Here is a 25,892-nt window from a genome sequence, read left to right as displayed (position 1 = left end):
TAACAAGGTGACAGGAATTGCATACCTCTCCTGTACGGGACCCTGTGCTGAGCAGTGTCGGGAGATATAAGACCACCCCTCCCTCAGAGAGCTTAGGATCTTGTTGAGGGTTCTGGAGACACGATGCCTGATGCAGGGCTATGCTGACTAGCATCACGCATGTTTCTCATCCTGTCTTCTGACTGCCAATCACAATATTGGGTTGAACTATATAAAGTTACCATTTTTTGCAGGTCAGAAATGTTCAGACACCAGCAATTTTATATAATTCACCCAAACACTTTCCACTGTACTGTTCTGCCATTTCAGAACTTTTTGCTGTGTCCTCGCGTGGTGTAAAGGGTCAGGGAGCAATGTGGGGTCTGTTTTATAAGGGCACTAATCCCATTCATGAGGGCTTCACCCTCATGACATAATCACCTCCCAAAGGCTCCACCTCCTAATATTATCCCATTGGGGATTAGGTTTCCACATCTAAATTTTGACGGGGACACGAACATTCAGTCTATAGCAATTCACAGAAGGAACTAGGTCAAATTACTTGAAATTACTGTGTAATTTTAAGTGTAAAAACCTTTTAAAATCCATTTTAAAATCTCTTGGCACAGCGGTAGAGCGTCGGCCTAGCGTGCAGAGGACCTGGGTTCGATTCCCGGCCAGGGCACACAGGAGAAGCGCCCATTTGCTTCTCCACCCCTCCTCCGCGCTTTCCTCTCTGTCTCTCTCTTCCCCTCCCGCAGCCAAGGCTCCATTGGAGCAAAGATGGCCCGGGCTCTGGGGATGGCTCTGTGGCCTCTGCCTCAGGCGCTAGAGTGGCTCTGGTCGCAACATGGCGACGCCCAGGATGGGCAGAGCATCGCCCCCTGGTGGGCAGAGCGTCGCCCCTGGTGGGCGTGCCGGGTGGATCCCGGTCGGGCGCATGCGGGAGTCTGTCTGACTGTCTCTCCCTGTTTCCAGCTTCATAAAAAAATGAAGAAAAAAAAAAATCTCTTAATTGGTGTCATCAATTGGCTCTCCAGAAAGCTTGCACCACCTTGATTAACTTTAGCCTTTTTTTAAAAATTCACTTCAGAGAGGAGAGAGATAGAGACAAGGGGCAGGAACAGGAAGCATCAACTCATAGTTGCTTCTCGTATGTGTCTTACCCAGGCAAGCCTGGGGCTTTGACCCGACGACCTCAGCATGCAAGGTCGACACCTTATCCACCGTGCCACCACAGGTCAGGCTAACTTTAGCCTTAAGAGCAGAATCAATCCTTTGCTGGTTCTGGTTTGCTTATGAGTGACAAGTGAGTTTAAAGATAAGGGAGTCTAAAGATGAATGGTCAGGAAAGGCTCAGGGATCAGGTGGACCCTTCAACTGAGCTTGAAGGATCCATAAGGTTCAAATAAACTGAGAGAAAAACTTTTCTAGCAGAAGCACAGCAGAAACAAAGGAATAATGGAAACTGAATATAGCATATGTGGAAAGGATCATAATCTAATTTTTCTTGGGTGGATAGTTGCTTCATGGGAATAGTGGGATACAAATTAAGGAAGGTGGCCCTGGCTGGTTGGCTCAGTTGTAGAGCATCGGCCCAGCGTGTGGAACTCCCGGGTTCAATTCCTGTTTAGGGCACACAGGAGAAGCAACCATCTGTTTTTCCACCCCTCCCCCTTCTCTCTCTCTCTCTCTCTCTCTCACTCTCTCCCCCTCCCACAGCCATGGCTCATTTGAGTGGGTTGGCCCCGGGAGTGCTGAGGATGGCACCATGACCTGGCCTCAGAGGCTAAAAATATCTTGGTTGCTGAGCAGTGGAGCAATAGCCCCAGATGGGCAGAGCATCACCCCCTAGTGAGCTTGCCCGCGGATCCTGGTTGGGGCACATGCAGGAGTCTCTCTGCCTCCCTACCTCTCATTTAAAATTAATTAATTAATTAATTGAGGAAAGGTTATATGGAGTTGTTGACAGGTTTTGAGCAGGGAAAAATATAAGCACAACTTTTTTTTTTTTATAAATTTTTATTTTAATGGGGTGACATCAATAAATCAGGGTACATATATTCAAAGAAAACATTTCCAGGTTATCTTGTCATTTAGTTCTGTTGCATACCCATCACCCAAAGAGAGATTGTCCTCCGTCACCCTCTATCCAGTTTTCTTTGTACCCCTCCCCCTCCCCCTCCCCTTCTCCCTCCTTCCCTCCCCCCACCCCCTGTAACCACCCCACTCCTGTCCATGTCTCTTAGTCTCGTTTTTATGTCCCACCAATGTATGGAATCCTGCAGTTCTTATTTTTTTCTGATTCACTTATTTCACTCCGCATAATGTTATCAAGATTCCACCATTCTGCTGTAAGTGATCCGATGTCATCATTTCTTCTAGCTGAATAGTATACCATGGTGTATATGTGCCTCATCTTCTTTATCCAGTCTTCTATTTTTTTTTTACAGTGATTAAAAGCCTTTAAGCAAACTCTTGGCCAATACCGCAAGAATCCATAAAAGAGTTGTGTCCTTAACATGTTCACCAAGTCCAAGTTGGCCCCATCACCATGCCAAATCCCTGAGAAATGCAACCCAACCACAGTTCAGTCTGTTAGGAGCTGTCACAGGGGGCAGGAGTCCAGGAAAAGTCCACATCCAGGAAAAGTCCTCATGGCACTGGAATTGTTGTCACCATTCTATACTTTGCAGCTCATGTCCAAGTCCCAATGACCGCTGCTTCTAGCTGGTAATGAATCAGGTAGACTGGAAAAGCCATTTGCAGCATGCGAAGCACAACTTTTTCATGATTGTGGAAGACCTTGGGAAACCAGAAACATTTTTAATGTAGGCAGAGTATTTTAGTTAAATGGCCATCTCTTTTAAAAATTATACATCATGTAAATTGCCTACAAATGATTTGCTCTAGTGCTTAGTCTGTGACATTTGTATGACTTGCCTTGCCACAAATGACCCATCAGCCATGTCTGGGTGATTCGGGCTCTGAGATTCGTTGTGCTTGGAGATAATAGTGGCCGGATCCAAAATGGTGGCAAAAAACTATTTTGCATGGAGGAAATCTCGGTGTTCCTGAAGTGAAGGTCAGTTACCACTGGGACGGAGATGTCCAGACGTTTGAGCTGTCAGAGACATGTGGGAAGGAAAGGGGAGAGGGAGCTGTAGGAAGCATGTTCTCTCCACCACAGCTGTTCTGGTCCCTCTTTGGTTGTTACACGTGTGGTTGCAACACATCCTGATGAGAAGTGGTTATGTCCCAAGCACTTCCTAGAAAACAAAAATTTTATCTCCTTCAATTGCAGTTTTGCTATTTTCAGAAATGTATATTGAAAATTCTGATTTCCAGTGTGAATGATCAGTAAAATGTGATTGTTGTTACATCATTGTATTTTTCTGCTTTTTAAAGATAAACCCGATATTTTCTATTGTTGCAAAATGATGACAGGTATTTTAGGCATTCTTCAATTAGCAGACCATAATATATTTATATTAAATAAAATGTCTTTTAAGACATGTACACTTTATTTTTTTGTTGTTGTTTTACTGAATTTATTGGGGTAACACTGACTAACAAAATTATATAGGTTTCAGGAGTACAGTTCCATAATATACAACATCTGTACATTGCATTGTGCGCCCACCACCCCAAATCAAATCTCTTTCCACCACCATTTAATCCCTCCCCATCATCCTCCACCTTCCAAGACAAGTACACTTTAAAAACCCTCTGTATCTCATCATACCTCATGCAGCACAGTGTCTATTTGTGAATAAATAAGACTCAGAGTCAAATTTTAGAGTTTATGAAGATTGGCTGCGAGACGGAATGAGAGGCCCTCATAGAATCAAGGGGCCCCAAACAGAAAGGGATTTTGCATTATGAGAAGGCACACTAATCATAGCGAAATGTTACAACCATTCAAAATATTTGATGGCATGAACTTAGGGTAACTACCAGAAAGAGCTTTCATGGAGAGTCTAGCGGACATATTTTTTAAAAGAATGATGTTGTTTACTCGGGGGAGAGTGAAGCAGGGCATTACCAGTTTGCTGGAACTTTAACCCTTCCTTAACTGGAGTCTTCAGGACATTTAGGTCTGTCTGCTGTGGGCAAGGCCGGCTTCATGGATGTGTGACTGGGCTTAGAAGAGTCTGGTGTTTAGTTTGATGTTCTTCTAACGCCACCTTGAAATTCCTAATAAAGTTTGAACAAGGAATTTACATTTTGATTTTACACTTGGTGCTGCAGATTATGTAACTGGTCCTAATTATGGAAGCTGATTTCACCTTCCTTCACCATGTATTATGGTATCAGGCTATGGACCAGGCGAGAGGTGAAGGCTATGTTGAGCCAGCAGAACTTCTGTCCAACCTCCTGTATTTCCTAAGACCAGACTGAGTACAACAGGAAAAGGAAGGAGAGCGCAGAGTGTAGGTAGGAGCTGGCGGGAGCTACTGACAGCTGGAGTTTCTCCATTAGGAAGGAAGAGTAGCTGCTACTCTTGATACCCCCACCACCACATCAAGGAGCTAATATCTGCCAAGCTCCCGCTAAGTACGTCAGTGCATTAGTTCCTTTTTCTTAACCCTCTTAACATCCTGCAAAATGAATATTATTTTTATAAATGAAGAATCTGAAGTTTCCAGTAATTAACTAGCCCACAAATATAGAGCTAGTAATGGTCTTTTCTCATCAACTGTCCTTTCTCCTCAAGAAGTAGCCAACTATCTTTATCTGTTAGAATTGAACTTGAATCGTTCATTTGCCTACACCTAAAGACTCATGCTTACATAGCTTGTTTCTTTTCTTTTACTTTTCTTGTAGATAGTGTTGTTATTTAAGAACTTTTGGATATAAATGTCTTTCCTTTTTCTCCACGGATGATATCTGGACAGTGTACTAATACTTAAAGTGTCTTTCCAAGATAAAATAGGTACACCCTCCTTTTCTCAGAAGATTGTGTCACTAAACAGTGTTACGTAATTTTTAAAACTCAGCCAAAATGATATTTTGTTTCTTGGTTATTTCTGTTATTATTATCTGTGATTGTGTTCTGCCATAATTAAAAAAGGATATCCATGTTTTCTATTTTAATTTTGTATGAAAATCAGGTCTTTCAAAAATTTGTAAATAAATGCTCCTCTGGACTAATCCCAATGATGTCTCTGGCAGGAAAGTGTCTCCAGCAGCTGATGTGCCCAGGCTTCGATCGAGCTCCTCATCCAGTCACAAGTACACTCCCCGGAGGGCAGTGCTCTATGTGCCTGGAAATGATGAGAAGAAAATAAAGAAGGTTCCGTCCCTGAATGTGGATTGCGCAGTGCTCGACTGTGAGGATGGTGTGGCTGTGAACAAAAAGGTAACGGCACCGTTTTATTTTCTGGCGTTGTCTTTTTTAGGACGGTAAAAAGAACTGGATTGGAATTCGGTGCTCTCCTGGTAGCATCTGCTCACTGTTTGGAAAAATTCCACTGTTCTCCCCTCAGGCTGATTACTAATCTGTTCCTGACTCAGGCCTTGTCTGCGTTCTGAGTGTGTGTGTCTTTTTTTCTCCAAGAGAAAGGAAGAATCTAACAACATGTATTTAAAATCATGACCTTCAGTGTATGTGACTGTGTGTGTATAAATAAAGAAGCAGTCACGGTCCATTTTGCCCATGATATTTCCTAATTTGGATAAGTGACTTAATCCTAGAAATGTGGTGGAAATTTTTCAGACCAGAAAGAAGCAATTAGGAATTTATTTCTTCGTTTTTACCACCAGGTATATTAAGTAACGGTCTTATCACTTCTGGGACAAATGCCAAGAAAATAAAAGATGATCTTTTACTGATAAGTCCCCCATTTTCCCTACTGAATTAAAGAGAAACTGCGCATAGAATCTTAGGGTAGCTGCTTTTGGCTGAATTCCTCATGTTCTGACCAGAGAATTATCCAATTGTAAAGAGGTACAGAATGTTCTGCTAATGGGTGGTAGCGTAGCAAGGCCTTTTGATTCATTTTGGTTTGCTTAACTTCCAGGTTTTTATAATGAACATGGATTTCTTCAATAATTAGGTGAAATATGTAAATCATTATAATGATAACTAATGTTTGCATGGGACTTTTTTTTATTTAATAACATACTTTCACTTGACCTTTATCTACCCAGTCCCTAGACAATGAGTTTGGGCTGGGAAATTGTGAGGCTGGGAGACAGGGAGCTGAGCATCTCAATTTACGCCAGTCTGGATAGTTTCTTGTCCTGGTGTATAGTATGGCTGTACCACACAACTTTCTTGATTCATTGCTTTTCTTGGAGAATCTAGCAAACAAATATTTGCTTTAACTTTTTTTTAAGTTAATTTCTGGCATCTTTCTAATGGTCAAACTAAGGCTTTCCAAGTACAGTATTTGGAAAAGGATTAGAGTAAGCATGTGCACTCTACAGTGTCTACTTAAGATCTTTGGCATGCTTTAAGGAAAATACAATTAATCTTCTTTCGCCCAGAGATTAAGGTAAATAGGCCTTTTCTTGAAGGATATAATGTGATTCCGGTATACTCCCTTCTAAAACTCATGTAGTGCACTCTAAGATTAGATACTAAATTGTAATTCCAGTTCTATGTGACCCAGGGCAATTCACTTTACTTCTTTGCCTCAATTTCTTATCTATACTGTGGGATGACAGAAATGTCTTTTGTCAGGGACAGGGATTATTAGGAGGAAAAATTTTGATAAAATGCTTTTGAGTAGTTTGATTTCCTATAGGAAATAGATAAGTCCTGTAGTAATCATAATTAGAGGGTAATTTATTTTAGCATGTAGGGCAGACAGTACACCATTAGGTGCCCTGATAAACCTCTAATTTCATTTCTTCACAAATCTTTCTTTTTCGTTTAGAGAGAAAGAGAAAAAAGAGGAACAGACAGAGACAGACAGATTGGAAGGGAAAGAGATGAGAAGCATCAACTTGCAGGTGCAGCACCTTAGTGGTTCATTGACTGCTTTCTCATATGTGCCTTGGTCAGGGGGCTTCAGCCGAGCCAGTGATCCCTTGCTCAAGCCAGCGACCTTGGGCTCAAGCCAGCGACCATGGGGTCATGTCTGTGATCTCACACTCAAGCTGGCGACCTCGAGGTTTTGAACCTGGGTCCTCAATATGCTAGGATGATGCTCTATCCACTGTGACACCGCCTGGTCAGGCATCTTTACAAATCTTAAGGCTATCTTTCTATCCTCACCTGAGAATGTTTTCTGCTCTCCACCTGAGTGGGAAATATGGTCTATTTATTGCCTTACATTTTCTTCCTGTTCACTGTGCTCCTAAGCTCATCATACGCCCACCATCTTGGTATCTATGCCTTCATCGGGACACTCCAGTTCTCCTAATACAGGTAAACCTTGTGTCAGTTGCTGGACACACTGCTTTAGGCATGCTGAGCTTTGGGTCAAATAAATTTCCCTTTCTTATCCACAGCAAGTGCTCGCAAGCCAGGCTAGTACTTGTAAAAAAAAAAATGTTTTTTCTTAAAATCTTTATCCAGGATTTAATTTCATCATATATATTTCATTTCATATCCCTAGCTTGCCAAGGCCTTTTTGGATTTGATTTTATCATCCAACATTTATATTATCTGAGCATTTGACCAGCATGCCATATGAAAATTTAACAAGTTTCTAATGGAAATGTTAAAGAGGTTGGAGTCAGGTGCTGCCCAGGCATACCACTGGAGACTCCTGTTCTAGTTTATTTAACAAGCATTTATATAGTGCTGACTAAATGCCAGGCACTGTTCTAGGGTTTTTTTTTTTTGCGTAAGTGAGGTACTATTATACTCCTTCTACAGATAAGGAAACTGAGGCAAGCTCATGAATCAATACTGTGAATATAATTATTCACTCACACAGCTCTCCTAAAATTCAGTTTTTTTGCAAGGATATTATAATATGTTTTTATCTAATGCCATTTCCAAATGAAGATACCTTTCTTTCTTCCCCCACACCTCTACCTTGCCAGGAAAATCAGATTAAGTAAATGAGACTTGACCTTGAAAAACCCATGTCAGTACCTAGATGTTAGCATCTTCTTTTTGAAATGGTAATAAGTACCAATTAATGAGAGTTTTCTATGTAAGTGGTGCTATATTAAATGCTTTATATGTATATATCTTATTGAATCTTTACAGCAAAGTTTTGAAACATGTCCAAGTCACAGTGCCATTAAATGGCAAAACCAAGATTTGTGTCTCCTATCTCCTAGAATTTTTGCCAGTAATCAGCCTCAAGCTCATCTGTGGGCCTATTCCATAACTAACCTTTTCCCTCGCTTTGGAAAGTTAGTGCCTTCACTCCTCCTTCTCTTTTGTCACCTTTGTGTCCTCCATGGCTTTTCAGAGATTATGACAGGAGTTCCGTGTTTGTATCTGCATTCGTTCGGTGTCCTGGGATGGTAATCCATTTAGACCTGGGCACTTCAATTCATTTGCAATGTCCAGATGAGTCTGACACTTCTTCTCACATTCCTTTTTCTTTCTTGAAGTCACCTCTTAATCATCGTTCTTGTTTGAATATTATTTTCGATGAAAATAGACTAGAGACCATTTCTGGTGTGTTTATTTCTTATGAAATACATATTAAAACTCTCAGGTGATCTAGTAATATGTAGTTTTGCTAAACTGAATTGTTAATTGCCTAGTTCTACTTACTTGGCATTATTAAAGTTAGTCACTTCATTTTATATCTCATTTTATTAACAGACTAAGCCAGTATTTCATTTGATTGACTCTGTGGAGTATGGGCTCATAATGAAAACAGAAGTTTCCAGAGAAGTTTATAAGTGTATAATACCTTCCAGCAGGCTCTAATCCTGTTCTGCTAATCCAATTTGTGTTTAAGCAGCTCCTTCATATCAAGGAAGGCACTACCAGCTCACCTTCCTGAGCATGGATGATGAAAAGACTTTCCTCCAGTCCCCTCTTATCATCTCCTTTTCATTGTTTAATGCATGAGGAGATGGACTGTCTAAGCCCCTTCTTGCTGGGACACAGTGAAAATAAGCCAAGTAATCTCAGATTTCTGGTGAATCTTTGACACTTGGGAGAGGCAACCAAGGTAGAAGAAGAATAAATAGAAGCAGGATTCTAGGACTGCTATTTTTATTTACCTATTTACCTAATTACTTATGTATTTAATATTTAAGTTTAAATATGTAAATATACACACTCAATATTTAAATAAGTTTTGAGTACTTACTCTACCAGGCATCGTGGCAAAGCAGGAGGGAGGGGAACAAAGATGGTTGTGTGGTCAAAGGCTGGAAGAGTCAAAGGCTGGTGGTGAGACAGAAAAAATAGTAAATAATTGTAATCTAACAACATAGGACTATAAGAATGCATACATTCTATTATAATTTGGTTCTAAGTTCTTGTTTTTTTGACAGAGACAGAGAGTCAGAGAGAAGGACAGACAGGAAGGGAGAAAGATGAGAAGCATCAACTCCTCGTTGTGGCACCTTAGTTGTTCATTGACTGCTTTCTCAAATGCCTTGATGGGGGGGGCAGTCTCCATCAGAGCAAGTGACCTCTTGCTCAAGCCAGCGACCTTGGGCTTTAAGCCAGTGATCTTTGGGCTCAAGCCAGTGACCCAGCACTCAGGCTGGTGAGCCCGCGCTCAAGCCGGATGAGCTTGCGCTCACGCCGATGATCTCGGGGTTCCGAACCTGGGTCCTCTGTGTCCCAGTCTAAAGCTCTATCCACTGCGCTGCTGCCTGGTCAGGCTCTAAGAATTTTTTAATTAACATTTTGATCTCTTGCTTGAGCCATGATATACATAAGAGTGCTTCCCAAACTCTCTGGTGAAGAAATAGTTTGGTTATTTTTATTTGTTTATTGTTACTTTGTTTTTTTATTTTGTTTGTTTGTTTGTTTTTTGTATTTTCCCAAAGTTAGAAGCAGGGAGGCAGACAGACTCCCGCATGCACCCAACTGGATCCACTCGGCATGCCCACAAGGGGGCGATGCTCTGCCCAATTAGGGTGTTGTTCCTTGCTGCCAGAGCCATTCTAGCATCTGAGGTGGAGGCCATGGAGCCGTCCTCAGCCCCAGGGACAACTTTGCTCCAATGGAACCTTGGATTCAGGAGTCAGAAGAGAGAGATAGAGAGAATGGAGAAGGGGAAGGGTGGAAAAGCAGGTGGGCACTTCTCCTGTGTGCCCTGGCTGGGAACTGAACCTGGGACTTCCACACACCAAGCTGATGCTGTGCCACTGCGCCAAGCGGCCAGGTTCTATTGTTACTGTGTTTTATTTTGTAAACATTTACAGTCTATTGTGGACTTATACTTTTAGAAAATCCACCCTCCCCACCCCCCTGCCAAATAAAGAATTGCCAGAAATTAAATACTGCTTGGGTGTTGCAGCCATGTCAAGTGCTATAGAAGTTTCTAAATTCATACTCCACATTTCATATATACCTCCAGAGGCATGGTCATAATCAGAGTTTGTGGATCAAGAGTGGTCTGCAGACCCCAGTTTGAACAACAGAGACTGCTGTTTCGAATTTTAAAATTTCCTAGTATACAGTAGATAGTTAATTTATTATTTTGTTACTGACCTTTGGCTTAGTTGCATGATGGTTACAGAATGTGATCTAAATGCTGCTGATTTTTGGAAATTTATTGAGTCCTTCTTTATGGCCTACTACATGAGCCTTTTTGTAAATGTTTCACATGGCTTAAGAGGAATGTGTATTTTCTGTTTATGAGACGCAGAATTGTGTATGTTTCCCAGTAGACCAAGCCTGTTCATTTTATTGTTAAAATATCCAAATCTTTATTGATTTTCATCTGCTTGATATGTCAGTTATTGAGCTAGTTGAAACTTACTCTCCAATGGAAAATTTGCCAATTTGTCTCTGTAGTCCTGTCAATTTTTGCTGCTCATAGTTTGTATACAAATTAGGTGTATACAAATTTAGAATTATTATATCCTCCTGATATATTGAATTATTTATTATTATGCACTGATGTTCCTTATACCCTAAAGTGTTCTTTTTTTGTTTAAAGTTTGTCTATGTGGTCTGAATGAAAGCACTAGCTTCCTTTTGGTTCGAGTTTGCCTAATATATTGTTTTCAGCTTTTGCTTTCAACTTGTCTGTATCTTTATGTCTTAACTATGTCTCCTATTGTCTTAAAATTTTTTATATCCATGTGGACAATCTCTGTTTTCTAACTGAAATATTAATCCACTTACTTTTAATTTAATTACTAATAAATTTAGATTTAAATATACCATTATATTTTGTCCTGTTTTCTCACCTCTTCTCTTTCTTTTTCTCACTTTTATTCCTTTTAAAGATTATTTGACTTTTTTGGTTTATTTTATCAGTCCATTTTTTCTGTCTTTAGAGCTAGGAGTTATGATTGTATTTCTAACTTTTATTGATTACTCTTAAAATTTTACCAAGTATACTTAACAAAGCCTAAAATCAACCTGCAGCTTCTTCCTGGGCAACACGAGAATTTTAGAAAGCTTTAAATTCAATAATCTTCTTGCAGTTTTTGTTATTTTTGCCCAATATTTTAGTTACCTCTTTTAAACCTATGAATTTTACATTTCTGGTATCATTGTTTTACATATCCAATAATTATTTAGTTTAACCTACATAGTTTACCACTTTCTCTGCTCTTTGTTTCTTCTTGAATCTCAGCCCTTCTTTCTCGGGTCATCTTTCCTTCTCCCAAGGTACATCCTTCAGAATTTCCCTCTTGCAAAGGTGTGTTGATGCTATGCTTTCAGAGTTTTTGTTTATTTGAAAATATCTTTACTGTTAGGCTAGATAGACAAATCTAGATTGATAATTATTTTCTCTCAGAGCTTTGAGGACATTATTTTGTTGTTTTCTAGTTATTATTACTAATTCTGAAGACTTTGTTGTCACCTAAAAACCAGGTGACCAATCTTTTCTTCTTTGGCTGGTGTTTAAGGTCTTTGGTGTGCTGAAGGGTTCCTAAAGTATTGGCTGGTGTTGGTTTATTCCTCCTTCCCTTCCTTCACGTGGTAGAAGTTATTTTTCTTATATTTGTGGATTCATGTCTTTTATCGGTTCTATAAAATTCCACCCTTAATACTTTATTTTTATTAATTTTAAGATTTTATTTATACATTTTTAGAGAGGACAAAGACAGAGAGAAAGAGGGAAAGAAGAGGGCAGGAAGAAGCAGGAAGCATCAACGCCCATATGTGCCTTGACCAGGCAAGCCCAGGGTTTCCAACAGGTGACCTCTGTGTTCCAGGTCAATGCTTTATCCACTGTGCCACCACAGGTCAGGCTACCCTTAATACTTTAAATATCATTTCTATTCCTTTCTTTCTATATTTCCCTTCAGAGATGCCAAATAGACATATGTATGAGCTTTTTATTCTATACTCCTTGTCTCTTAATATCTTTTGATATTTTCTGTCCCTTTCTCTCTATGCTATGTTCTGAATTAGTTCTTCATATCTAATCAATACTTTTCTATTTCCTTTTCAGTTGTGTCTATTCTATTTAACCTATGTTCTGAATTTTTTATTTTAGTGATTACATTTTTTATATATGGTAGTTTTATTTATTTTTCATGTCTGCTGAATGTGAAAATTTCAGAATTTTTTCATCTAAATTGCTTTTGTTGTTTGATGAGTTATACTCATACTATGAACCCATATTGATTGGAATTAATTATTGGGAATTATAAGGGCTTAGAATAGGAAGGTTTTCTCCAAACAGAATTTGTATTTGCTTCTGCTCATTTTTATTTTCCCCAACTTTGTAGTCGTCTCAGGCTTGGAACCTTATACCAGGTCTGAGAGAAGCTTTTGGTTCCTAGTCTTCTTATTTTTATGATCTCTTGTAAATCCAAATCCAACTCATTTTGTTACTGTTGTTGTTTTACATTGGCTTCTAAAAAATTACCTTACATTCTTATAATCCTAGCAAGGCATTAAAAAATACTTTTGTTGAAATATATTCATTTTATATAATAGTAAGATGGCACTTCAGAGAATATGGTCTGCCATATTGCCAAAAGTAAAGTAACCATTCTTAATAAAGAAGATTATAAACTTGAACAAAATTAATCTAAAATTTATACTTATACATAAAGAGTCAAGTAGTTATGAAATAAAGCAGCCCCTATTAGTCCTTTTCCCTTCTCCAGGGACAATTCCTTTGACCTCTTCTAGCTTATTCTTGTGAAATTCATTCCTATAACTCTAAATAATATACTTCTCGGGTCCCCCACCCCAATTTTAAGCATAATATTGACTCCCTGCTATGGGATTTATTTCTGTCCCACTGACACCCTATCCCCAATGTGTGTGCCACCCCTCAGTTATCTCACTACAACTGTGTATGACTTTGTGGGATCAATATTCAGTGTAAAAACTAATTAGAGTTGAACTATGTTGTAATGAACTGATTACCTTTCCTTTTCTGCCAATCTGCTACTTTCCCTGGAGTTCATAATTCTCTCTCTCTCTCTCTCTCTCTCTCTCTCTCTTGCTGGCTTAGTTTTTTATTCAGTTGTCACTAATTTAACACCCACTTCTTTACTAGTTGTCTAAATCTCTTCATAGTATACTCAGAATCATCTAGTATCTTATTAGTTTCATTTTCTTGGAGAAATCGCTCCTTGGATCTTCTGTTCCCCTCAAGTCTGGACTGCATTTCCTTCGCCTCTGTCTCGTGTTAGATTTCCTGTTTTCCGTCTCCTCTACCTTTGTATATCTGGGTATGTTTCCTTGTTTGGGTGAGCGTACCATATAAAAGTTCCCGAGGGAAGGTTCCCCTCTGAAGCACAGAAGCAACTTGTATAAGCTTAAACTCGTTATTTTTTCTAATTTAATTTATAAAGAGTGGGGATAGGTTAGGAGTTTATGGTCAAGAAGGGTCTTACATTGACCTTTCAGGAAGTTAAAGGAGGAATTCTGAATTGTGATTTACAAAAGGCTTTTCTATAGGAACATAAGCTAATAAAATCTTGGATGTCACTTATGGGCAACTTACTTTGATACCAGCAACCTAGCTCAGTGAGAAGGGTAGGGCACTTGGCAACAGAAGACCCATTGCAATTTCCCTATTTCAACTATCTAGCTAGGGAATTTGAGCCGTGTAATCTCATGAGCCTGTTTCCTTATCTGTCCCATGAGATTAGTGATAATGACACCTGCACTGCCCACCACAGGGCCAACTGTGAGACTCACATAGAAAAGCACTTTGTAAACTCTATCTTAAGTGCTAAATAACTATTGCTTTCTCTAGAGCAGTAGTGTCCTTTTTAAAGGAATAAAATTTTAAAATTTAGGAGAATGGATAGTTAGCACGTTGCTTAAGATGTGTCTTTCACATAGAGGAATGTATCTGATGCTCAAGAACGCAGACTTCAGAGCCAAATTGTGGCTGCATTCTTTTAACATCTCATCCTAACAGTGTGACTTTGGGAAAATTACTCCACCTCTCTGTGCCTCAGTTTCCTCTTCTGTAAAATAAGGGCAATTATGGTAAAAATGATACTTGCTCCACAGAATTATATTAAATGGGCTGATATTTTTTAAGTACTTAGAACAGTGCCTGGTGCATAATAAATGCTATATTAGCGTTTGATAAATACCTAAAGAGCAAACATATTAACTATACTCCTGAGCATGGTCGGATGTGTCACTTCGAGTCTCTGATGATTGTTTAGAATGCCAAGGTTTGCTGGTATTGAATCATACCTTAGACTTCTGCCTGTCATAGGATAATATGTTGGCACAGGTAGGATTTTGCTCAAAATGTCATGGAGTTTCCTATTGTTTTAACTTTCTCTCTCAACTGTTGTAAACAAAGAAAAGACTCTAGAGCAGCATAATACCACTTTTTCTCTCAAAAGAAAGGAATAAAAAAAAGGCCGAGGAAGATGGCCAAATCTGCCCATGAGGGCCGAGGCCCTGGGAGAACAGTTCAGAGCAAGAGAGCACTGGGCTGAGGTCAGGGTCCTGAGCACGCTCATTCACGATGACTGTCCTTGCGATGGGAAACTGAGGGAGGATTACTGCTGTAGGGTTGAGGAAGGTGTGTCTCGGGAGAGCTGCCCTCAGCACCATGGCCAGGGAAGCCCCTGGCCCGTGGGGACTGGAGCAGCGGCTTCCTTTCCCACCACCTGCTCTGCCTGGCACAGGACCTACAGCTGCCAAGAGGTCCATGGTGCCCAAGCTGACTCCCATTATGAAAAGCAAAAGGAAGCCATTTGCCTTCTAAGCAATGGTCAGTTTTTTAGAAGTTCCATAGGGTCACCTGCCTCCCGCAGGCAATGTTCTGTAAATGCTTCTGCTTCCTCCATCCGTCTTGGATATCAGGACACATGGGAGGCCTTAAGGAAAGTTAGTGGCAGAGGAGACAAAGCTGTAGAGGCAAGGGGCTTGTGACGGTGTCCCTCATAGTGAGCCACTATCAAGGTGCCTCTTCATGAGCAATAATTCATACAAGGACTCCCGTTAAAATCTGCAGAACCTGCCTGACCGGTGGTGATGCAGTGGAGACAGCATTGACCTGGAAACGCTGAGGTTCGAAGCCCTGGGCACATATGGAAGTTGGTGTTTCTTGCTTCCTGCTCCTCCCTTCTCTCTCTCTCTCTCTCTCTCTCTCTCTTTCCTTCTCTCTCTCCTCTCTAAAATGAATAATAATAATAATAAAAGAATCTGCAGAACCTTCAGTCGTTACAATTGTGAATGAGTTACTCATTAAGAAACAGCAAATATTAATCAAGGTCATTGGCTTATCGTTAATCTTTGAGTAATATGAATAATTTCCTGACACTCATTTTAAACCAGTCAACCCGAGTTACTCTGTAACACCTTTACTTGCCATCCATATGGAAGGTCCTTCTCTCTTCCAAACGTGTGTTCTCTTTATGGCGTGCTTTCTTGTTTGACTTCATTTTAAGCACATACACACACACACAAATCCATTTGGCTAAACTTTAAATACCTCAATGCTGTCACTTTGAAATAAATTAGTAGACTAGCGAGGTGTGCTCTCCCCACAGGGAGAAACCTAACTGACGGGCAGTGAATGATTAAATGTGTATGGGACATGGGGAGCTAACTCCTCTTCAATAGGGGTGTGAAATTAGGGTGGGAGGGCTCCTCTCCCAGGAGCCTTGCCGTTGTTAAAAGAATTGTGAACTTGAGAGTTTTCTTCAGTAAGAATTGGGGTATCTGTGTCTTTTGGGAACAGTATGGAAAGCTGAACTGTGCATAGCAATTCTGCAAGGTCTTTTTGATTCTTAGAGGTTCTGATATAAAAACCTATCCAGCCTGACCTGTGGTGGCGCAGTGGATAAAGCGTCAACCTGGAAATGCTGAGGTCATTGGTTCGAAACCCTGGGCTTGCCTGGTCAAGGCACATATGGGAGTTGATGCTTCCGGCTCCTCCCCCCTTCTCTCTCTCTGTCTCTCTCTCCTCTCTCTTTCCCTCTCTGTCTCTCTCTCTCCTCTCTAAAATGAATAAAATAAATAAAAGAAAAAAAAAGAAATCTTAAAAAAAAAAAACCTATCCAGGTTTTTATAAAAGTAGTAAAGTGTTTTCAGTCTTTTGTCAATCTCTTTGTACCCTTAAATAATCTGTCCTCTTTTGTGGAGTAGTTATTTAAAAAACCCAGACAACAAACAAAAGCACCCTCCCCCCTCATTGTTTTGTTTTTTTGTTGTTGTTGTTTTAATAATTTTATTTTTTTAATGGGGTGACATCAATAAATCAGGATACATATATTCAAAAATAACATGTCCAGGTTATCTTGTCGTTCAATTATGTTGCATACCCATCACCCAAAGTCAGATTGTCCTCTGTCACCTTCTATCTAGTTTTCTTTGTGCCCCTCCCCCTCCCCCTTCCCCTCTCCCTCTTCCCCCTCCCCCCGTAACCACCACACTCTTATCAATGTCTCTTAGTCTCACTTTTATGTCCCATCTATGTATGGAATAATGCAGTTCCTGTTTTTTTCTGATTTACTTATTTCACTTCGTATAATGTTATCAAGTCCCACCATTTTGCGGTAATGATCCAATGTCATCATTTCTTATGGCTGAGTAGTATTCCATAGTGTATATGTGCCACATCTTCTTTATCCAGTCATCTATTGATGGGCTTTTTGGTTGTTTCCATGTCCTGGCCACTGTGAACAATGCTGCAATGAACATGGGGCTGCATGTGTCTTTACGTATCAATGTTTCTGAGTTTTTGGGGTATATACCCAGTAGAGGGATTGCTGGGTCATAAGGTAGTTCTATTTTCAGTTTTTTGAGGAACCACCATACTTTCTTCCATAATGGTTGAATTACTTTACATTCCCACCAACAGTGTATGAGGGTTCCTTTTTCTCCACAGCCTCTCCAACATTTGCTATTACCTGTCTTGTTAATAATAGCTAATCTAACAGGTGTGAGGTGGTATCTCATTGCAGTTTTGCTTTGCATTTCTCTAATAACTAAAGAAGATGAGCATCTTTTCATATATCTGTTGGCCATTTGTATTTCTTCCTGGGAGAAGTGTCTGTTCATGTCCTCTGCCCATTTTTTTATTGGATTGTTTGTTTGTTTGTTGTTGAGTTTTATGAGTTCTTTGTATGTTTTGGATATTAGGCCCTTATCTGAGCTGTTATTTGAAAATATCATTTCCCATTTAGTTGGCTGTCTGTTTATTTTGTTATCAGTTTCTCTTGCTGAGCAAAAACTTCTTAGTCTGATATAGTCCCATTCATTAATTTTTGCCTTCACTTCTCTTGCCTTTGGAGTTAAATTCATAAAATGCTCTTTAAAACCCAGGTCCATGAGTTTAGTACCTATGTCTTCTTCTATGTACTTAATTGTTTCAGGTTTTATGTTTAGATCTTTGATCCATTTTGAGTTAATTTTAGTACAGGGGGACAAACTGTAGTCCAGTTTCATTCTTTTGCATGTGGCTTTCCAGTTTTCCCAGCACCATTTATTGAAGAGGCTTTCTTTTCTCCATTGTGTGTTGTGGGCCCCTTTATCAAAAATTATTTGACTGTATATATGTGGTTTTATTTCTGGGTTTTCTATTCTGTTCCATTGGTCTGAGTGTCTATTTTTCTGCCAATACCATGCTTTTTTTATTGTTGTGGCGCTATAATATAGTTTGAAGTCAGGTATTGTAATGCCCCCAGCTTCATTCTTTTTCTTTAGGATTGCTTTGGCTATTCGGGGTTTTTTATAGTTCCATATAAATCTGATGATTTTTTGCTCCATTTCTTTAAAAAATGTCATTGGAATTTTGATGGGAATTGCATTAAATTTGTATATTGCTTTGGGTAATATGGCCACTTGATTATATTTATTCTTCCTAACCAAGAACAAGGAATATTCTTCCATCTCATTATATCTTTTTCAATTTCCCTTAACAATGGTTTACAGTTTTCATTATATAAGTCCTTTACATTCTTTGTTATGTTTATTCCTAGATATTTTTGTTGTTGTTGTTGCAATCATGAAGGGGATTATTCTTTTGAGTTCATTCTCAAATGTTTCATTGTTGGCATATAGAAAGGCTATTGACTTCTGTATGTTAATTTTGTATCTTGTGACCTTACTGAATTGGCCCCTCATTTTTTTTTTTCTTCAAAACAGGCGTCATCTTAATACAGGAATTAAAATATCACTATTAGGGTCATAATAGTCAGCAATTTTCATTTAATGAACTCAACAAAATCTTTTTACAAAGAGATGTGGGCTTCAAATTGCCAGTTGTTTCTTTTCCTGCAATTCCTAGGAATACAATTAAATAAGACTGAGTATGATCTCTAATATGACATACCTGACTATGGAAAGGCCAGGCACAGATAATAAAACAGGTCTTTGAACTCCAGCCCGAAATTAAGATTTGAAAGCAAGGAACCCAGCTTCAATGAAATGAAACTCTATAAAAGTGGAAACTGTAGCCATTTCCTCAGAAATGAAGTGAGAAATAGATTGGAGACCAGAGAAAATTATTCAACTTACTTATTCCAAATGTAGCTGCCAATTGAAACCTCTTCTTTTTATCAGGAGACCTCAGGTGATTTTCACAAAATGAGCCCAAGAAGTTTCAGTTTGCTAAATCTCTGTGACTAAAGAACCAAGGACACCTAGCCGTCACCAAAGTAAAGAGAGACCGCAGGGAATCTTGCTGAGCACCATGCTTAATATCGAAGAATAGTATATTTTTCGTTTTCTTATTTAGTGGCCACAATTCAAAACAAAGTATTAAATACCACCATGTTTTCCGTAATAAATAGGTGGGAAATACTTTAAGGAATAATTTAACGTTCTGATTTAAAATGATACTTAAAATACAATATCACACTTTTGCCACATATTTTTAAATATAGCAGAGATCCTTATGTTGGTGATGGTGGTAGTGGTAGAGGTTTAATTCTTATATTTTACCTGCTGTCATAGGTAGGGGAACATGATTTAAATTTAAATTTATTTTAATTTTTATTTTTAATGTATTGGGTTGACATGGTTTCAAGTGTCATGTCCCACTTAGATATAACACCCTCTACCCACCTCATCATGTCCCCATGCCCATCAAAGTCTCTTTCACCCCCATTTCACCCCCTTTGCCCCCTTCCCCACCTTATCCTCCCTTTCCCTCTGGGAATTTCTACCTTGTTGTCTGTATCTATGTGTTATGTATGTATAATTTGGCTAATCTCTTCACCTTCTTTGATCCCATCCTCTCTTCCCTTACCTCTGACAGCTGTCCATCTGTTTCCTGTGACCCTACCTCTGTTTCTATTTTGTTCCTCAGTTTATCATATTCACTAGGTCCAACATATAAGTGAGATCATATGGTATTTTTCTTTCTCTGACTGGTTTATTTCACTTAGCATGATAATCTCTTAAGTCCATCCATGTCATCGCAAAAAGTAAGATTGGGGAAGATGATGTTTTAATGGGAAAAGAGACAAATGCCAAGTCAAGAATTAACTTATGACATAACCTGTCTTTCTACCAAAGATATGCTATCTGTTTCAAATATACTTTTGCAATTTCCCCCCATGTGATGCAATTGTGCTAGCCATTCATTGATCAGAAATTAACCTCCAAATGTTAGCAGTTGAGCCCTGAATTTCCAGCCAAGGCTAGTCTATGAAGCAATGTATTCCTTGGCAAAGTATTAATTAGCTCTAGATAACTAGACCCAAAAGACCTCCCTAGACATCTGTCTAAAGAGCAAAAGCCTACAGAGAAAGATGAGCCAGTGAGCTGCCTGAGATGAAAATGGAATTCCCAAAGACTACTCAACTTTTTTCAATAGAGGGTGAATTCTTGGAGAATCCCAGGGTATAAGAACAAAGCTAGGGTTGAGCCGCAATAGGCTATTTCACTAAACCTATCATCCATATTGTCTAATTGCCCTTCCCTAGTAGCAGGGGAAGGTTGATGTCTGGTTTAACTGGTGCAGATTTGCAGGGCACAGCGGGTGTCAAAAGTGTCTCTTTCCTGAAGCTGTGATGGACAGATGCATGGGGGAAGGCAAAGTAGACAGAGGCAATAAATGGAAAATGTTCCAAATAGGCTGTCAGAGCAAAGGAAGCCTGAAGTGGGTATGAAAAGCCAAATTTTGGAGTCAAGACAAAAGAGGTAAGGAGAACCAGATACAGAACTGCCATTGATCAGGGCAGTCATGGCTCTCTGGGCCGGGAGACACAACTGGGCGTTTCCATATTTCCCCTGGAGACATGCTGCACATATAAGCCTTCAACTTTGAGGGTCAGAAGGGGACAGGCATTATCACACCTTATTCTTGGTTGTTTGGAAGTTGACAGCCTCCTTGAATTTAGGCCCATTTCTGAGCTAAAGGCAATTAATTTCCCACAATCGTTCTTTCCATCATCTGCACTTCCTCAGAGGACAAAGGTGTGGAGCTGACCGTGGTGCTGAAGGTGCTCTAAGTACAACACAGTACTTAGAAACCGTTTATAAGTACCTCTGCTGTGCCAGCACAACAGTAGTCCTCCCTTATCTGTAGTTTAGCTTTCTGCTATCCAGTTACCCACAATCAACCACAGTCCAAATATATTAAATGAAAAATCCCAGACAGTAACAATCCATGAGTAGTGTAATGAAATCTTGCACTGTCCCTCTTGGTCGTACCCAGGACATGAGTCATCCATTTATCCAGTGTATCCATGCCATATATGTCGCTCACCCATTAGTCACTTAGTAGCCATCTATATTAGCAAATCAATTATCAGAGAGATAGACCACATTTACATAACTTTTATTACAATACATTGTTATAATTGTTTTTTGTTTGTTTTTTTGACAGAGACAGAGAGGGAGTCAGAGAGAGGGACAGATAGGGACAGACAGGAAGGGAGAGAGATGAGAAGCATCAGTTCTTCATTGCGGCACCTTTAGTTGTTCATTGATTGCTTTCTCATATGTGCCTTGACCGGGGGCTATGACAGAGTGAGTGACCCCTTGCTCAAGCCAGTGAGCTTGGGCTTCAAGCCAGAATCTTTTGGGCTTAAGCCAGCAACCATGGAGTTATGTCTGTGATCCCACACTCAAGCCAGCGACCCCACACTCAAGCTGGTAAGCCCGCGCTCAAGCTGGATGAGCCTGTGCTCAAGCTGGTGACCTTGAGGTTTCAAATCTTGGTCCTCCATGTCCTAGTCTGATGCTCTATTCACCACACCACTGCATGGTCAGGCATAATTGTTTATTTTATTATTAGTTGCTCATCTCTTACAGTGCTTAATTTATAAGTTAAACTTTATTGTAGGTATGTACATACCAGAAAAAACATGGTGTTTATATAGGGTTTAGTACTGTCCCCAGTTTCAGGCATCCCCTGGGTGTCTTGGAATGTATCTTCCAAGGGTTAGGCGCCTACTGTATTTTTAAGTTCTTTGCATAGTTAGACTCATTGCATGCTAACAGCAACTATGAAAGAGGTGCTATTGTTATCACCATTGACAGGTAAGGAAAGTAAAGGAGGTTAACCAACTTGCCCAAAATCACACATCTAATAATAAATTGGGAAATGAAGCAATCTATACCCTAGAGCTGCTCACTTCATTTGCTAATGAAAGTTATTAGCAGAGTCATACAGAACTTGCCAAATTTTTCCTCGCCCTAACAGAGTGAACCACGGTGCCCTATATCAAATTTCCAGGACAGGTTGCTGTGGGGTGGTATCTTGAAGAGCCAAACACAGCAGTGAAGACTGGTTGGGTGCACACAGAAGTGACTGGTTCACCTATTCCATCGTGTCAGTCATCACACCTTAATGTAATGCCTTGTTCCACATCTGCTTCCCTGGTAGACTCTCAGCTTTGTGAAGAGGGTGCCATTGTACCCCCCACAGCTTACTGTAGTGTGCAGTATATAGTAGGTACTCAGCAAACATTTGCTGAACAAATGAGTTACATGTGGTCAACATAATGATAACTTATAATATATGTATTATTTCAACATTAACAGGAGCACCATAAATCTGTTAAAATCTGGAGGAAAAAATAGAAGCATGTGTTGTGGAAATTAGTAGTCCTCTTTATTTCTTATTTGTCATGCCCCATCTCAGGAATTGTATGAAGTATGGAGTGCATCTTAATCTTTTATAGATGCCTCTATACTGACAAAATGAAACAAAGAACTAAGGTCATGCTTTGTACAATTTTCAATATACAGGTCTCAAACACATATACAATTGAATTTTTGTTAATAAATTAGGTCTTACATCCTGTCCTGTATTTTAGATTTGAGTTTTATAGTGTGACAGGAAAGTAGTTCCAATGACATGAAAATAACTCTGAACATCTCTTTTAGAGGATGTAGAAGCATTCTGTGGTAAGAGATTTTGTAGCGGCAATCATAGTCCATTTTAGAGCTGAGATGACTGCCTATTTGTTGATTTTAGTCAAGCCGTGTTTTTGTTGTGTTAACATGTAGAGCATTTCCATATCTGCCATGTTAACTCTTTTCCAGCATGTGTGTGTTTTTAAACAACACTCCACAGCTGAGCTCTTGGAGGACCAGCCTATTTTGACAGGTCCCCTTAGTCCGTGGATCACTAAACTCGTTCTCTGCCAGTATGGTTCACATGATTCTGTGGACATGTGTAGCGTGCCTGTGCAACTCTCAAACGCTACATTATTACAATAATAATTGGGTTTTGATGCAACTGGAACTCAGTACTTCCAAGCTGCCAGCATTTCCTTTTGGCTACCAGAACTAGGCAGGAAAATTATAGTCTTAGCTGTCTTCCTGTTTATTGATAAACAAAGTGGCCAGCCCAGCAATGGAGCCTGATTAGCAGTTTGCACCCTTGGTGAAAGGATAAACAGAACCCTACTGTTTTCTGTGTTTGACTGCAATTTGCATCTTTAAAGAGGTTGGACTGCCCTGAGACTCCTGTTCAACTTCCTAGTGCTTGGATAGTCTTTGATATGTTACATGTCAGCCTCCTTGTTTTTCTCTTCTTCATCTTGAAACAGTATTTGCCAGCATATCTCTGTTCCCATCTGGCCTACTATAAGCTTCCAATAGTCACCTGTCTGAAGGAGGAGGGGTGGGAGGGGAGGGAGAAGCAATCTGTCCGTTTCACCCCGCTGGAATTTTACATTCCCAGAAGGCCTTTTAATGCGGACTCAACTCCATTTTTTGAAGAAAGAGTGATAAAGGAACCAAGAGCCAAAGACAAAAGGGAATCTGCTTACCACTGTCTCTGGCTCATGGGATCATTTGGGCCCCTTCCGCTTCCCTTATCTTCGTCACCCAGCCTCCAAAGAGTGCCCTCCCCTTTGTAAAGTGGAATAGGGTATTAGCCTTCTACTTTGAGTTTGGGGTAGTGTTTGCTCTATTCTGAAATTTATTCTAACCTAATTGGGTTCTTAAACCAAATGGTAACAGACCAAATAGTTGACTCTCCCTACAATTATTTTCAAGTGAAAGAAATGAAGATCATTTTAACTTGCATTTGCATGATGGAAAAAGGGAGCATTAATACATGTAAACATGAATTAATCTGTTTAAATAAACTTTCCCCATAATCCTTACCATATGTAAACACCATTTGTTCTTTTTTAGAGATATTGCATGATTGGACCCGTGAGACTCTGCTTATCCCACTGAAGAGTTTCCTTTTATAACTTCAAAAGAAATATTATGCATTTATTGGAGGTTGTAGGGTGTTAAGTGTAGTAGACGTAAATTGTTCCTCAGCTATTTTGTTAATGCCAATAGGGATTAAATTAGATTTTATAGCTGTTGTAGAAGTCTATTTGGTAACTAACAAGTGGGGTTTTGAAATCCTGGAAAACATAATCCTATTATAAAACAGGCAGCTGAATTAACATTACCCATGAAGGTTCTCTTCATGGATTAGCATTTTTTGACAATAACAAAGAAAATCATCAAATTCTATGGGGATATTACATGCTTTTCTTAAAAGTCAGAACATTGAATTGGGAAAAGCGAACAAGATAAATGACTAAACATGCGATTGCTTGGACTGTTTCTCTTTGAGAAGAGCATGGAGGCCAGGAACGAAGCTGAGGGCGGCCTTGTCGGTGACGCTGGCACGTGCTCTGGGGTTGCGAGGGTGGCCTTGCTGGTGTGCATGTGGACGCCCCGCCTTCAGTTGTCTGTAGTTATTCGCATCAGTTCTTCCCTGCTCCTGGTTTTCCTTATATGGTCACCAGAGCACCAGAAATTGTCACTAGGAACCAAAGTCTACAAACTAAAACACACACTGATGCCACTTTCTGTGAAATCAGTAACACTTTACCAGTTATTGTTAGACCCTAGAATCTGAGAATTCTAGAGCTGCAAAGAGCCTTGGCATTTATTTTATTTCACTGTTTTAGTGCTGTTCCAAAGTTTACGTTAAACACTACGAAAAGATGGATCTCTCTCACACATACATGTACACTTATATACACACCTGTAAATACACATATACGCTTAACAGTGTATGGGTGGCATTTTTATTTTTAAAGAAGAAACTTCCCTAAACCTTAGCCACTGGGTTTGGCTTACCCAGTGAGGGTTATTACTAGAGCTTGCAGAACTTGCCAATTTTTATTTTCATGGGTATCATCTTAGCATATGCTCACATGGGTATCAATCACTGGCTTATCATTGTATTAGATAATTGCATGGGCATCATTCACATGTGTATTTGGAGCAAGTTACCACATGAGTGTCAATTCCATCTCTGCAGAGGAAGGTAACTGCATTAGAAGTAGGGAAGGATATAAGGAAGGGCATGTCTTCATGGCAGATAATCACATGGGTATCAATCAGGTTAAGTATCGAGGTAGATAATCCTGTGCATATCCGTCACATGTACCAATGGGGATAATTATTTCTTATTTCTTATTTGTCATGCCCCATCTCAGGAATTGTATGAAGTTTGGAGTGCATCTTAATCTTTTATGGATGCCTCTGTACTGACAAAATGAAACAAAAAACTAAGGTCATGTTTTGTACAATTTTCAATATACAATCACATCAACACCCTGGTTTTCTGGTAGAGGCTTATATGTGAAGCAGTCATGTCACATCATGTCATACGTGTGTTTGCTCATGTTGGAGAAGAAGCCTCCTGTCCCTGGGCACACACTAGGTCAGGTGGCCACTGGGTGCCTTGAGGGGCTGAGGAAGCAGTGCCACCCACACGTGTTCCTCAGCAGAGCACTGGAATCTCCATGATTAGAGAGACATTGGAGACTCTTGCTTTAAGGCTTCATCTCCTACGAGAGTGAAAATACTCCTGGGAACTATGTGAGTGGGTATAGAAGACAGTCGTGGTTTGCCACCAACCATCTGTTTTTCCGTCTTTGGTGGTCAGTTGCTGATTTCCATTTCTGTCCATGTGGTCTGAGTGTGGCTTCAGTCC

The 25,892-nt window shown here is 39.8% G+C and overlaps 1 protein-coding gene across 2 annotated transcripts in view; it reads left to right on the top strand.

The window, feature by feature from the left end:
• Positions 1 to 25,892, top strand: part of CLYBL (citramalyl-CoA lyase) — a 270,259-nt gene that overhangs the window by 149,217 nt on the left and 95,150 nt on the right. For both annotated transcript variants that reach the window (XM_066236156.1, XM_066236155.1), the window contains exon 2: positions 5,155 to 5,341. In XM_066236156.1, the coding sequence (XP_066092253.1) occupies positions 5,155 to 5,341 (187 nt within the window). The remainder of the gene's footprint in view (positions 1 to 5,154; positions 5,342 to 25,892) is intronic.

Source organism: Saccopteryx bilineata, chromosome 6, assembly GCF_036850765.1.
Source record: "Saccopteryx bilineata isolate mSacBil1 chromosome 6, mSacBil1_pri_phased_curated, whole genome shotgun sequence".
In the NCBI taxonomy this organism is placed as follows: domain Eukaryota; kingdom Metazoa; phylum Chordata; class Mammalia; order Chiroptera; family Emballonuridae; genus Saccopteryx; species Saccopteryx bilineata.
Note: the sequence above shows the minus strand (reverse complement) of the source record. Positions and strands in the feature narration are given on the sequence as shown.